Source organism: Diabrotica virgifera, chromosome 1 (genome assembly GCF_917563875.1).
Source record: "Diabrotica virgifera virgifera chromosome 1, PGI_DIABVI_V3a".
Lineage (NCBI taxonomy): Eukaryota > Metazoa > Arthropoda > Insecta > Coleoptera > Chrysomelidae > Diabrotica > Diabrotica virgifera.
Window position 1 is genome coordinate 316,920,504 of NC_065443.1, and position 14,432 is coordinate 316,934,935.

General features: G+C 32.3%; 1 protein-coding gene across 3 annotated transcripts in view; it reads right to left on the reverse strand.

The window, feature by feature from the left end:
• LOC126879267 (E3 ubiquitin-protein ligase RBBP6) overlaps positions 1-12,368 on the reverse strand; it is an 80,409-nt gene extending 68,041 nt beyond the window's left edge. For 2 of the 3 annotated variants that reach the window (XM_050642342.1, XM_050642340.1), the window contains exons 1-6: positions 12,194-12,368; positions 11,895-12,061; positions 11,594-11,834; positions 8,493-8,607; positions 3,638-3,999; positions 1,545-1,653 (exon numbers count right to left, since the gene is read on the reverse strand). In XM_050642342.1, coding sequence (XP_050498299.1) covers positions 1,545-1,653; positions 3,638-3,999; positions 8,493-8,607; positions 11,594-11,834; positions 11,895-12,060 — 993 coding nt within the window. In that variant the 5' untranslated portion in view covers position 12,061; positions 12,194-12,368. The other variant, XM_050642341.1, reaches the window with a different exon arrangement.
• Between the last annotated feature and the right edge of the window lie 2,064 nt (positions 12,369-14,432).

Genomic DNA, 14,432 nt, shown 5'->3' on the forward strand with positions numbered 1-14,432 from the left:
AGGTGGAAGGCTGTTTGTGATTTAATTTAAGCGAAAAGAAATGTTTATTTGTGAAATAAACATTTTTTCTATTTTCTGACAGCAGTACAATGTATGTTTAGTTGTCACAAGACCCCTATTCCCATTTAAAAAATCATCGATTACGTCATCACGCTCTGATGGATGACGTCACGTAGTATGAAATGTATCCCAAAAAGTTGCAATATAATAAAAATGGCCCCATTTCGGCATTTCCTTAAAATCCAATAGGTAACTATTCCCAAATATCGAGGTGGACTCTTTTCATTGGCCCACCAGGTATAAATTTGTATTCATTGTGAAATCTCGTGAAAATACATTAATTTTTATTTCATTAGACAGTTTATTTAAATTTTAATTACCCTGCCCGCAAACGCTTAAATTTTGACCATTTTGATTTTTGACCATTTTTCAGGTCTGTTGATATGACGTAAGTCTGCAACTCCAAATTTTTACTTCTTATTCTTCTTGCTAGAGGCTAACATTCAGCCAAATTTCAAATTTTTTCATCCGTGCCCATCAGATATATAAGGGGCCAAACTTTAAGATTTTTCAAAAAATTACATTTTTGAGATTTTTTTTTGAAAACATTTACTCAAGTCTCAAACCTTTTTTATTTAAAGTATGTACGTATGTCTTTTCCAGAAAAAATTACGAACCATTATCGGCTTGCATTATGTTGTTAAAAAAAATGCTGAAAATGGAATTGTATCAGTTTACTTTTTCCAACTTTGAGGTTCATTTAAGGCCTTACGGGTAGTTTAAAATTAAATAATGCTACAGGCAATTTTTTTAGAGCATACTTTTCTAAAAAGCTTGGTTTTTGATTTATTGTTCTAGGACAAACCTCAGTAAAAATATTGGCTAAAGAGCGAAGCCATGTTTTCCGTGAAAATAATCAACACGCTTTAAAAAAAAACGGCCGTCATCGACAAACTAAATTTTTTAAAAATAAAATGAATGCAATTTTGTACTCTCTATAGACTGAAGTTTAAAAGGTAGAAAAATAAAAAATATTGAAAATGGTCAAGCAACCACCTTTGGACCACTTGGCTTGGATTGACCCTGTCATATTGACACATTAGAGGCTGTTCAATATAGGTATTCGGCGGGATATTTCAGGTGCAGATTTTACATACTGACTGCGCTTACTTTCTAAATCAAATCAGATTTAATGTTCCTTATTTTGGTTTGCGCCATATACAGTCGGAAAAATGAAAGATTACCCATAAACGATCATATCAATCACTTATTTTGTATTTGCTGTCTTTTCCTAGAAAAAGACAGGAAATACAAAATAAGTGATTGATGTGATCGTTTGTGGGTAATCTTTCATTTTTCCGACTGTAACTACTTTTAATATCCCCTTCATTGAACATCATGCGGTAGTAATCTTACACAGATATGCGACTTTTTAAATAAATTAGATGCAAACTTATTTAACATCAGTTTGAGTCAACTTAAGAGGCCTCTTGCAAGTTGCAGTAGATATGTTTTATTTATTTACTTATGTCGATCTTACTTACCTCTATCTTTTGTGGTAGTGCTGTAACTGCAACTTTTGGTTCTCGATAGGTTGGTATCTTAACATAACCAGTTTCATTCTTAAAATTTGCCACTGAAGTTCTTAAAAACCTACAAGAAAATCAGAAGTTTTTATGATACATTATATAAATAAATGTGTGCTTACTTATTTATTTTATTCATATATATTTTATTTTTATTTCCAATTTTATATATTGTATATTTCTTACTGGTTGAAAATAAAAGACAAACATTTGATCAAAGACAAATATCATGATAGTGGATAAACATATCGACAAAGATCATTATAGTGGATAGACTACAAAGTAACAACAATCCACACATAACCACAATTGAGAGGTTGTGATATCTAGGATCATTGATCCTAAACAAAGGATCACTAGACAAGGCGAAAACGGCGGGTTCGTTAGAAAAAATATTCCCATGAGATTTTTTTGCATAATCGCATTCATGAGACATCCCAGAATAAGGTTCAAGAATCGCCCACGTGAAAAGTGGTCCAAATTCTTTTTAGTCAAATTGCAAAAATCAATGTTTTTGGCCCGTACAAATTTTTATTAGGTTTTTTGGATCATTCTGGATAAAAAAGGTTTCTTGTAATTTTTCTCAAGTCGATCGTTTTTGAGTTTTAAACAATTTAAAATTGAAAAAAAAAAAAACGAAAATGGCGATTTTCAAGGCTTAATAAATTGGTTAAAAGTAATTATTATGAAAGTCAGAAAGTGACTAAATCAAAGTTTAAAGCTCCCCCTACAAGATCCTGAAGAAATTTTTGTCATTATTTTATTACTAAGCTGTTATTTTTAAGTAATAATAATGAGCGCCTGCACGTATTAGGCGGCCGTCTATGGTGAGTGCGAGAGAGATGCCATTCCGGCAGTGCAATGGGGCATCTTACTCGCACTCACATTTACAGCCGCGTCAATACGATCTTACGGCTTATTGTTAATAATTAAAAATAACAGCTTAGTAATAAATTAATGACACAAATTTCTTCAGGTCATGTAGGGGGGGCTTTAAACTTTGATATAGTCACTTTCTGACTTTCGTAATAATAGTTTTTAAACGAGTTATTAAGTCTTAAAAATGACCATTTTCGCGTTTTTCAAATTTTAAATTGCTTATAACTCGAAAGCCATCAAATCTAGAGAAAAATTACAAGAGACCTTTTTTGTCCAGAATGGTCTAAAAAACCTAAAAACAATTTGTCCGGAGCAAAAATAATAATTTTTGCAATTTGATTAAAAAAAATTGTTAAAAAAAATTTCGACTACTTTTCGCGTGGGCGACTTCTTGAACCTTATTCTGGGGTGTATTACAAATGTGATTATGCAAACAAATCTCATGGGAATATTTTTTCCAACGACCCCGCCGTTTTCGCCTTGTCTATACAGGATGTAACCAAACCTACATGTGATCTAGCAAAAGTCGCACTAGGAAAGCTAGCTAAAATACAGAAGGACTCTCACATTTCACGAACTCTAAAAATGAAGTTGATCAACTGCTTAATATGCTTATTTTTTTTCTATTCCCAATAATCATACATGGATATCATACTTGGACCCTAAAACAAGCGGAAAGTTCTAAACCTAAAATGTTCTGTTGGAGAAGAATGTTACAAATTCCGTAGAGTAACCACAGGACAAATAATTAAATTTTCAATAAGCTAAAGGTCAGCAAACGCTTCTCCAGCAACTTCAATAATTAAAATACTTTGGACATATTATGAGAGCAGACACAGAAAATATATAATATAAAAGATTTATTATCCAACCAAGGAAAGGTAGAAGGCCAAAGGTAATGAGGAAGATCCCCAACAAAATGGATCCACTAAATTACAGGAATATGCAAAAGACCTATGAATGAGTTAAAAGAAATGACCAGAGACAGAGATCTTTGGAGACGGACAACACACGAAATCACAATGACTGCTACACTCCCCCAGGGGGTCACAACTGAAGAGAGAGATATTTCTTTAATGCTGCAGTCTTGTATAATTTTGATTGTGAGTTTGTCCCGTTTGTTATCAATAAATATAATTTGACCAAATAAACAAAACAAAAATTTAATTTACCTGTTAGGAATCAATGTATCTGGAGATATCTCCTTCTCGTGGCAATCAGGGCACTCGTGGTCTTCGCTCTCCAATAAAACCCCCCTTATACACTCGTCACAAAACGAATTACCACAACACGGTATCATAACAGCGTCTTGCAACAAATCTGAGCATATGCTACACAACAAATCCTCCGGAATGTCCATCTTGGGAGGCTGGACCGGCATAGGAACAGGTTTTTGATTGTAAGCTTGATGGTCTACGAGTGGGACAGCGAACTGTCCATTTGGGGTCATCATGGCGCCTGGAACTTGAGGGCCCTCCACTGTTACCATAAAACTACGAGGTATCCCGGTGCTTTTCTTTATGTCTCCTTGATCCTGAAACAAGAGGAGACCAAAGCTTTAGTTGTTGACTCAAATTTATCAAAGGAAGGTCAATAATCCTTAAACAAGGGGAAAATTCTGTGCATGATAGAAAGATATTTACAAACAAAAGATACAGTGGGTGATCATATTATTAGAGCCACCTAGTAAAATTCAATGTTTTAGAGGAAGGGTATATAATTGAGCTGTATCATATATTAATGGTTTTATTTCCATTTGGCTGTCTCGTTACACTTTATGAAAGTGCAATAAATAGTCTGACAATAGTGGCAACACACATGTGTGACAATGCGTGACTCAGATGCCATTGTTTGTCAGTGCTGCCCAGCCTAGCTTGCAACTCGTGTGCCTATTATTTTGTATTCTTTGTGTTTAGAGTTATAATAAACTTTGCGAGTTTCCATTGCTCTATACTGATATTCTGACAGGCCTATACTATTTTTTGTGAATTTAGTAAAAATTGCGAATTCGTTACACTAGTGGTACCAGAACATCATGGGAAATCCAAAGACATCTCACCAAGGAAAATAGCAGAAATAAAAACTTTAATATTCAATACTACTCATTCCAACAGAAACATAGCATCCATTTCCAAAGTTTAAAAGGCAATGTGGACCGTATAACGAAAAAAACTTACATACCATTATTAAACAAAAGTAAAATCTTCTGAGGTGGCTCTAACAATATGATCACCCACTGTATACCTATATGGCTTATGTCAGTTGCAAACCTGCCTATTTACATTTTTAATTGAAATTAGAAAGAAATTCCTAATATGTATCCAAAAATAGACCTGTAATATAAAACACATAGTTAATAGATGTTCATGGTCTGTTGCAAAAAGGGACATCCAAAAGAAGCCTGAAATTAACTCCATATATTTCCATTATCAATTTCAAGTAATGTGGCAATCTATTTTGCCAATAAATCTGTCGCACTGAGGGAACAAAATGACATAACTGAATTACTGATATCCAGTTCATATATAATATACCCATTCAATATAGGCTAAAGGTCACTGTGAATGCAGTGAAAAGCATCTTACTAATGGAGACAAATATATCAACTCTCATTACACCTATAAAGGCACTGTTTATCTCTTGTAGTGTTTTATTCTATATTTCCTTCTTTTTGACTTATTTTTAAGCCATCGTTTTATTGCCATTTTCAAAAATGTATTTCATTTGCCATTAGGTGGTCACAGAAAATTACCCATACATTTTTAACCATTGCAGCTATTCTAGATCGTATTATGTACTTTTCTTATGTATTACACAATTTGCTCTCCGGTGTTTCTTCCAGAGTTGTTTAATTTCTCTAACCTAATTCATATGTAAAATTTGCTCTTTAATCTACCTTTCTTTCAATCTTCACTTTGCAATTATCATAGATATGCCTGTAATAAAGAAAGTACAAACTTTAAGCATAATATTATGTGGCGCTCACATACTAATGTTTTTCCAAATGAATGACATTGTGTCAGGAAAACTAAAAATGTTCTTGAAATATTCTACAAACGATTTTTCACATTTTGTAATGAGAAATATTTTAAAAACGCAACGAAGCAATACAACCTTTTGTCAACTAACAACTTACCTTAGTCAATATTTTCTACTTTACAGTAAACAGGGTAAGTAAAATCTGTAGTCTGCTAAAATGTTGAAGGTTACAACATTTTTAAATGGAAGACTTTTTTCAAGTGTATTAGTGTTATCTGTGGTTTATTTCTTGTGTATTTAACAATGTTTTTTAACACCTGTTTATTAAATTCTTATACAAAATATTCAATTGATAGCCCACACATTTATACCACAGAAAATAAACAATAAAAATACACATACGAGCCCCTCCACAGATCAGTTGGTCCAGCTATGGAATTTGCAATTTTTATTGATTACCATAAACAAATCATACTCTGCAATGCTTTTCTAAGTTCCCATATTAATTAACATGCCAATTTTATTTAATATTAATTATTAAGGTATTTTATTTATTTTCAATAATAAATTTTTTTTAATAAATTATTGCTATTCATTGATTTACATCAACATACATTTATTCTTTCATAATTACCTTAAAAACAGAGGTGACTATGGAAAAATGACATCAAAACAATTTTCAATTAATGTCAAATTTATTTTGTAATATTGTAAAGCATCTTGCCGTTTGTCGACTTTAAAATGGGTCGAGGTAAAGTTATCCATGAGAAAATTTGTTCAATCCTCATTAGATCTTTTAATTCTGGAAAATCCAATTCGAAAATGGCCAATATGTTGCAATTGTCACGGTATAGTGTAAGAAATATAGTCAAAAGATACAAAACTACAGGTTCGGTCGTCACAGAACTTAGAAATGTATGAAAAAGTAAAATAACCAAAGCAGATCAAAGGGCATTAGACTCATTACAGTGAAAAATTGCCATGCAAATTATATGGATCTAAGAGTTTTGCTGAGTGACGTTGTTAGAAGACACGTTTCTAGATAAACATATCACTGAAAACATCACAAATTAGGATTTGGTACTTACAAATTAAGTGGTAAAATATGCTTTTGACATAAATTTCATTTTGTTTCAGGTTAAGAAAAAGCCGCTTTTAACATAGGCGTAACCAGGATAATCCTAGGGGGGGGGGGTTACAACTACTGGAAGGTCTACGAGGGGTATGGTGTTAAGCGTATAGAGCTCAAAGTACAGCCCAATGAGGGGGGGGTTATAACCCCCAAAACCCCCCTGGTTAAGATATGACTTTTAACATGAAAACAAAAGAAAAGTAGGTTAAAATGGTGAAACGAGCATCCTGATGGGATGCAATAGAATGGAGTGATGAGTCCAGATTTGACGTGTGTGTTGGAGACAGTGGAGGAGTTGCATTATTCGCAGGAAAAATAAAGCGTTCCAACCTGATTGTCTAAAGAGAACAGTCAAATAGTCAAATTTCCTACATCTCTGGGGCAGCATGTCATATAGAAGCGTGGGAAAGTTGCATTTTATTGATGGGATTGTAAATATGAAAAAATACTTTAATATTTTAGAAAAATCTTTTTACCGAATCAGGGGAAGATTTTTTTCAACAGGACTGTGCAGGTTGCCATACCTCAAACAAAGAGTTTAAAATGGATTGAAGCCCATGGTACCTATAACACTTCTGAAATGAGTTTCTAACAGTCCTGACTTGTTCCTAATAGAAACTTTGTGGCATAAAATGAAAAAAGGATTGAGGAACCATCCTGCCAGGTCCGCCAACAAATTGAAGGACAAATTGCAAGAAATATGGGATTCATTTACACTAGTATTTTTTCAGAACTGGTAAAAACTACGCCTTGAAGAATTGTAGATATAATTAAAAATAAAAGGTATGTGTTTCATATTTTCTATAATTATGGAAATTAAAAAATGTTGTTCGATGCATTAAGCTTTTAAAGTGTACTCTATTGTTTTTGTTCTCTATAATGTAGTTTTTTTTCAATCCAACTGGTGTGGGAAGGGGATCGTAGTTCTACATAACCTGGTATTTTGCTAACAAAACATAAGAAGCAAAAATCGTTAAAAAACATAATAGTAAATTATTTTTAGTACAGTGAAACCTCGATAAGTCGGATTAATCAAGATAGCGGCCGATCCGGGTTATCGAAAATCCGGGTTATCGAAAATCTTGGGTTAGCTGGAGAATATGGTAAAAATTATTAAAATACGGTATACTTAGAGATAAACTCCATTATAAATGCCAAAACATGAAATCCATATGCACAGTACATCTAAATTACATACAGTTGTATAGAATATTGTTTATTTCTTGGTAAAAAACTCAGTTGAAATGAAAAATTTTTTGTTTTGTCTGATGAAAATCGGTCCGGGTTAGCCGGACTTCCGAGTTATCGGGGGTCGACTTACCGGGGTTCCACTGTATATAGTTGCTACATATAGTATATAAAAGTTTGTGATATATTTACACATATAATCATAATACAACATATTTACATAAATTAATAGCCAAAACATAGTACTTTAAGAAATAAACTTTTGTTAAAAGAAAAGCTTCACCCAATTACTGGCTTCAAATATATGTATTTCCACAATATATTAAATCTTTAGTATAATAATTACGTTAATTCAAAAGCTTTAAATACAGTTAAACATGTTTAAAATAATTTCAAAAATACATACATAATCGAAAAACCTCTTATACCCTAATGTGTCAAGGTGTACAAGCTCTCTTTTTTAAAAGCTCTCATTATTTAAAAAATAATGACATTAGAATGTTATAAAAAAGAACGAATATTGCCTAAATAAATATTTTAAAACCAGTAAAAGCCCCTGTATACCCAACGAAAAAAATTAGCATTGAAATGATCGGGTTTTAGGAAACTGAGGACGGAAAGAAGGTGTCAGTGTTAAAATGAAGACAAATACATCACCACAAACCATATTTTATTGAAATAAAAACCGTATTGACAATGATAAAACACTTTACAATGGAAATACATACCGTTCCCATGCCAAAAGTGCAATCTTTAATCCAATGGCCTCCTTGATGGCACTTGTAGCATTTGTAGTTGGCTGGTACTGGACCTACTTGATTAGAACCACGGATTTTTGTGTAACTGGAAAAATATTAACAGTAAATATTGTGTGTATCATGTATAAAAGTGTATTAAGTTATTAAATAAGTTAGGAATATGATAGCGAAAGGAAATTCATAATAAATGACCAAATTAGTGAATACAGAATATGAAGAGCCATATAAAAGGAACATTAAAAACATTTGGTACATATAAATATCTGATATCCTCACACCTCTCCTAAACCTTGTAGTTTTTTAAACCATTTAATCCAAAACCAATTTGACTATCAATTTTTCATAATATACAGGAAAGGAAGCTCTACCTCGGCAAGATTGTTTATTATTCCACTATAGTATGGATGCCTAACTTTTCATCAGCAGATTCAAATAAATAAGTACTGTAAGTTCTGAAATTACTAATTTACACAGAGTAAGTAACGTAATACGATTGTTAAATTAGGGGCTCTTCCCTGAAAACTTCTATAATGTTTATTTTAATAAGTTACAGGGGTGAAAATAGAAGAGAAAATTTAGTGTGATTTTTAATTGCAAATATTTCATTCAAAAAGAAACTTTTTATTTATTCTAAGGAACTTTCGGCCCTCGGTAATAAAGTAGTCTTTCATTCTGCATTTAAAATTTTCACAAATAAAAGCAACATTAAGTACTATGTACTATGAAAAATTATAGCAACATTAAGTAGGTACAGTTACGATCATTGAATAGTTTACAAGCTTATGCATCTAGGAGCCGATTTTTTTAAATTTCACCTTGTTTAAATGCACCTTTTACGTCAAAGTGACGTTACCAGTGGTGTACCTAAAATAGGTTGATTAAAATTAAAAAATCAAAATAATATAAATATATTTTATAAAATTTAAGAAAAATTCCAAGGTATATTAGTTGTCGATGCGTTAAGCCAAATAAAAAAAATTAACAAAATGGAAAGCATACAAAGATTTTTGGAGGAGTTTGATATTGTTTTATTTTATTTTTCAACACTCGAAATTTTTGACAAGTATTGACTTTTTGATATTTTTTGACTTTGACATTTGGACGGCGTTATGCATAACTCGACCAAGCGCCATTTCTTTAAAATCGAGATAACAGCGGATTCTGGTGACACATATCTAAAACTATCTTGGAAAAAATCCCTGTTATTGTCACGTTAACTGTTACTAAGAAAAACAAAACTAAACCAAGCGGCATTAATTCACTTACCATTAAGCGACCATTAAGCAACCAAGAAACGAAAAACTTTGAAGCCATTTATCTCAAAACTATGTTTTGGTGCTTGATCGAGTTATGCATAACGCCGTCCATTTATCAGATCCGTACGACACTGCAATTTTACAGTATTACAATATAAAAATTAAGGTTTAAACTATTCAGTGATCGTAACTGTACAACTCCACTGAAATTATCTCAAGTGTGCATAGTTTGGCCAGTTTACCATGCTTGTGTTAACTTGAGCATGCATATTAAGGAATTAAAGTTGAAATAACAACCAGTATTAAACCAATGAAAACTTGTTAATTATTGAAGAATAATGGGAGTGTCAAGACAAAAAGCAAAATAATAACAATAAAAACATTGCTTTGTTTATATCAATACATGTTTGGCAAGGTAACGTAAGTGACATTTACGATATTATTGTTTAGAAGTTACTGACAAAGTGTAGTAAGCCTAGAATTACTTAAACCTTTTTTTTTAACTCTTTTAAAAACGTATGTCCAGAATTGTTTTAATCATACCCGCAAAAGAAACGCATGAAAAGAAAAAACATGCTTTTTCTACAAAATCGTGTTTGGTGACTTACGTTACTATGCCAAAAATGTATCGATATATTAACCTTCCTATGACCAACCTTTTTTTTTGTTACACGGATGACCAACTGGGGTAAAAAATGACCCCAGTCAAAAATGACAATTGACAAAAAAATTAAGTTGTTTTAAGAAATAAAATAATGTATTCATAATTTTAATGTAAGTATTGTATCAATCAATGATACATAAACATTAGTGAAACATAATATTTTAAGTACAACCAAACAAAAATAGGAATCATCATTCTGAACATAGAACTAAAGAAATTTTAAAATATACACTACTTTACGTCACCACAGGCCTAACAAACATTTTTTTTTTCAAGATTGGAATGTTTCTTATAAACAATTCCATGTAATAGACGGTATTTACTTAATATAAAATTGGAATATGGAAGGCCAAGGAAGTTCGTTTTTGACCCCAAATTCAGAAAATTTTTTTTTTTTTCATAAAATATAGGGAATTTTTTTTATTACAAAATATGAGGGTATCTAGAACAATGTTGAAGTCAAATAAAAAAATAATGAGTTTAAAATTGAAAATATTTCTGAATTTATTGAATAAAAGCATACAATGGGGTCAAAATTTACCCCCTTAGTCATCCGAAGGTTAATATGATGTAGGTTGAATCTTTACTCTAATGCTTTAATGTTTAGTTAATGTCGTTATTTATAAAATGAGCTTTATTTCGTTTTGAATCTAAAAATCATGTTTTGTGTAGCTGGTATGATTTCCTCTTTAACAATTTTTTACCCTTGAACATTGTATAAAAAAACAGTGCCCACCTGTTTCTTCTACATTTTCATAAAACTAAAAGTTTGTTGAGGAGAGGTATGATCTATAATGAAATGAAAAGATAGAGAACATTAAAGATAGAAAAAGTTAAAAAACAAAAAAACCTTAAATAAGATGAAATAAAAGGTTTCAAACACAAAAGTATAAAAAATAATGAAACATCTATTTATCATAAATCCTCATATTTACTGAATGATATTGCTACAGACTTTTCAAATAAGGCAAAAAGACAAGGAACAACTAGAATTAAATGTAGCTCTATCTGAGATAATATTGGAGTCATTCAAATGTTTTGTTGATTGTAACAGCTTACAACACGTACAGAATATAGGTGAACTCGAATTTTATATATTTAATCTATATAAGAATTGTGAATCACAAACAAAACAACAAATTGCAACTTACTTGCTGGGATCATAGTCTTGAGTGGATTGTGACATCATAGCCTTAATCTTGTCATCTTCCGGAGCATCCAAACTTGATAAATCAACTTCTTTGGCTATGGGTCCACCTTCGTCCAATTTAGTAGGAGGTGTGTTATCGCCTCCGTACCCTTCCCAAGATTTGTTCTTTTGGGGTATGATAGGAATCCTAGCGATGAGCAGAGAGGCATTTTTAGGAATTAAAGTGTTTTCGTCTTCATACACTGAATACATAAAAATTATGATTATTAAGACGTCAGAGTTATGTTATTATTAACACATACCTTCTTTAGTTTGCGCGTTAGTGACCTGTAAATCAAAATCAGTACTTTTCCCGATGCGTTTCTGCTGTATTATAGCATTCTTCAGATCTTTCACGGAAATATGTAGGCCATCAAATGTAACCGTATCATACTCCAGAGCCGATTTGAATTTGTAGTGTACAGACATGCTATTAAATAAAAAAAAAAACAAAACTACAAGATACTATAATAAGCCAAGAACAAATCAATTACGTTTACATAGAGGTGCAAAATGGTTCTTATGCTCAATGGGAAAAGACAATTTGAAACTTTAAAATTACCTTTTTTTAAACCGGTAATCCTAAATATATAAATAGTACTAAATGTCTGTCACAATTTTAATATTATTTTCACAATTCTCGACATATTTAAACAACTTTAAAGAGAAAATACCGCACGAGAGAAAAATAATATAAATGGCGTCGCCTCGCCATCCATTTCTGCCAACCTATTCTATTCTTGTCCTGTCACTGTCACTGTCAGACATTTATCTGTCAAATGATAAAATCCAATATTAAAAAGTATTTTAAACTACGAAAACATTCCTTTCATTTCTATTTCATAATTAAAAGATCATGTACATGCTACATTATTAACAAATATTGATTAAAATAGAATTATAGAATGTCTACTAACATATATAACCAACTATACAAACTAGTGTATTAAGAGTTGTCTACGTTTAGAAACCTTTTGGACATTTTTGCACCTGCTTTATTATTAGTCCAGTCGTCAAATATTGGATCTCTAAAGACGAGATGAGATGAACAAGTTGATTTTTGTCGAGAATGCCAATTTTGGAACCCCAAAAAAGATGCAAAAAAGTTTGCCGCACCTACCCCTGGCATTTCATCAAAAAACCCTTTCATGAGGTTGGAACGGAAAACAGCGATTTACCAAAAATCTGTACACCGTAGAAAAAATGTTTGGAACAAGAAATGTAGCTGAGATCATTTTGAACGAAAATGTTTATTAGAGCTTTCTGTGTAGAATGAACCGTCCCCTCAGAAACAACGCTTGAAGAAACTGACAATTTTGAATGTCAGTTACATGCGCGAAATCAATTTTTGAAATAAAATTTGTATCAACACGACGGCAAAAATTCGATATCTTTTGATCAGAGTGTACTATCGAAAAAAGTTCGTCAGTTTCTTCTTCTTCTTCTTCAAGTGCCATCTTCGTTCCGAAGGTTGGCGATCATCAGGGCTATACGTATTTCCGAAACTTCTGACCGAAACAATTCGTTGTTGCTACAGCTATACCATTCCCGTAGATTATTTAGCCAGGAGTTTCGTCTTCTTCCTATGGACCTTTTTCCTGCTATCTTCCCCTGCATAATTATTCGAAGCAGTATTCACATCTTTCGCCTCTTGTAATGTGTCCCAAGTATTGCAGTTTTCGTTTTTTGATCGTAAATATGACTTCCTTTTCTTTATTCATTCTTCTCAAGACCTCGACGTTTGTGACTCTCTCCGTCCATGATATTCTCAAGATTCTGCGATACATCCACAGTTCAAATGCCTCTAATTTTTTGGTATCAATCTTTTTCAGCGTCCATGACTCCATCCCGTAGAACAACATAGAAAGTACGTAACATCTCATCAGGCGAAGTTTCATTTCAAGGCTCAAATCTCTTCCACAGAACACTCTCTTCATTTTAGTGAATATGGATTTGGCTTTTTCTATTCTTATTTTGATTTCTGCTGAGCTATCGTTGTCTTCATTTATAAAAGTGCCTAAATATTTGTATTTGCTAACTCGATCGATAATTTCCTTGTGTAAATATAAATTTTGGATATTTCGTGTTGATTTCGATATTACCATAAATTTTAGTTTTCTTATGTTCAAAGATAGTCAGTCCATATTCTTCGCTGCAGTCTGCTATCTGATTCACCAATGTCTGTAGCTCTTCAAGTGTTTCTGCGATCAGAACGGTGTCGTCGGCAAATCTCAGATTGTTTAATCTAACACCATTTATTTTAATACCTATGGATTGCTCAGAGAGTGTTCTATGTTCTATTCATTACGTCTTCGGAATAGAGATTAAACAGGGTTGGTGACAGTATACACCATTGTCTCACACCTTGCTTTATTTCAATTTCTTCAGTAGTATTATTCTCTACTCTCACTACTGCTTTCTGAGATTGTAGTACATATTTGCTATTAGTCGGATGTCTCGTTTATCTAAATTCTTTTCTGCCAGGAGTCTGATTAGATGATCATGCCGCACTTTATCAAAGGCCTTGTTTTAATCTATGAAACACATGAATACATCTTGATTTATGTCAAGACATCTTTGAGACATAACGTTCAGTGCAAACAACGCCTCTCTTGTTCCGAGTCCATTTCGGAATCCAAACTGGGTATTATTGATGTCCATTTCCAGTTTTCTGTGTACTCTTGTGTGTATAATCAAACTGATTGTACGGTAATCACTACATTGTTTGGCATTCATCTTCAGTTTCTACGAGGCTGTTAAATAAATAAACATTGCGCGTTTTTGCAATTTTTTATGATTCT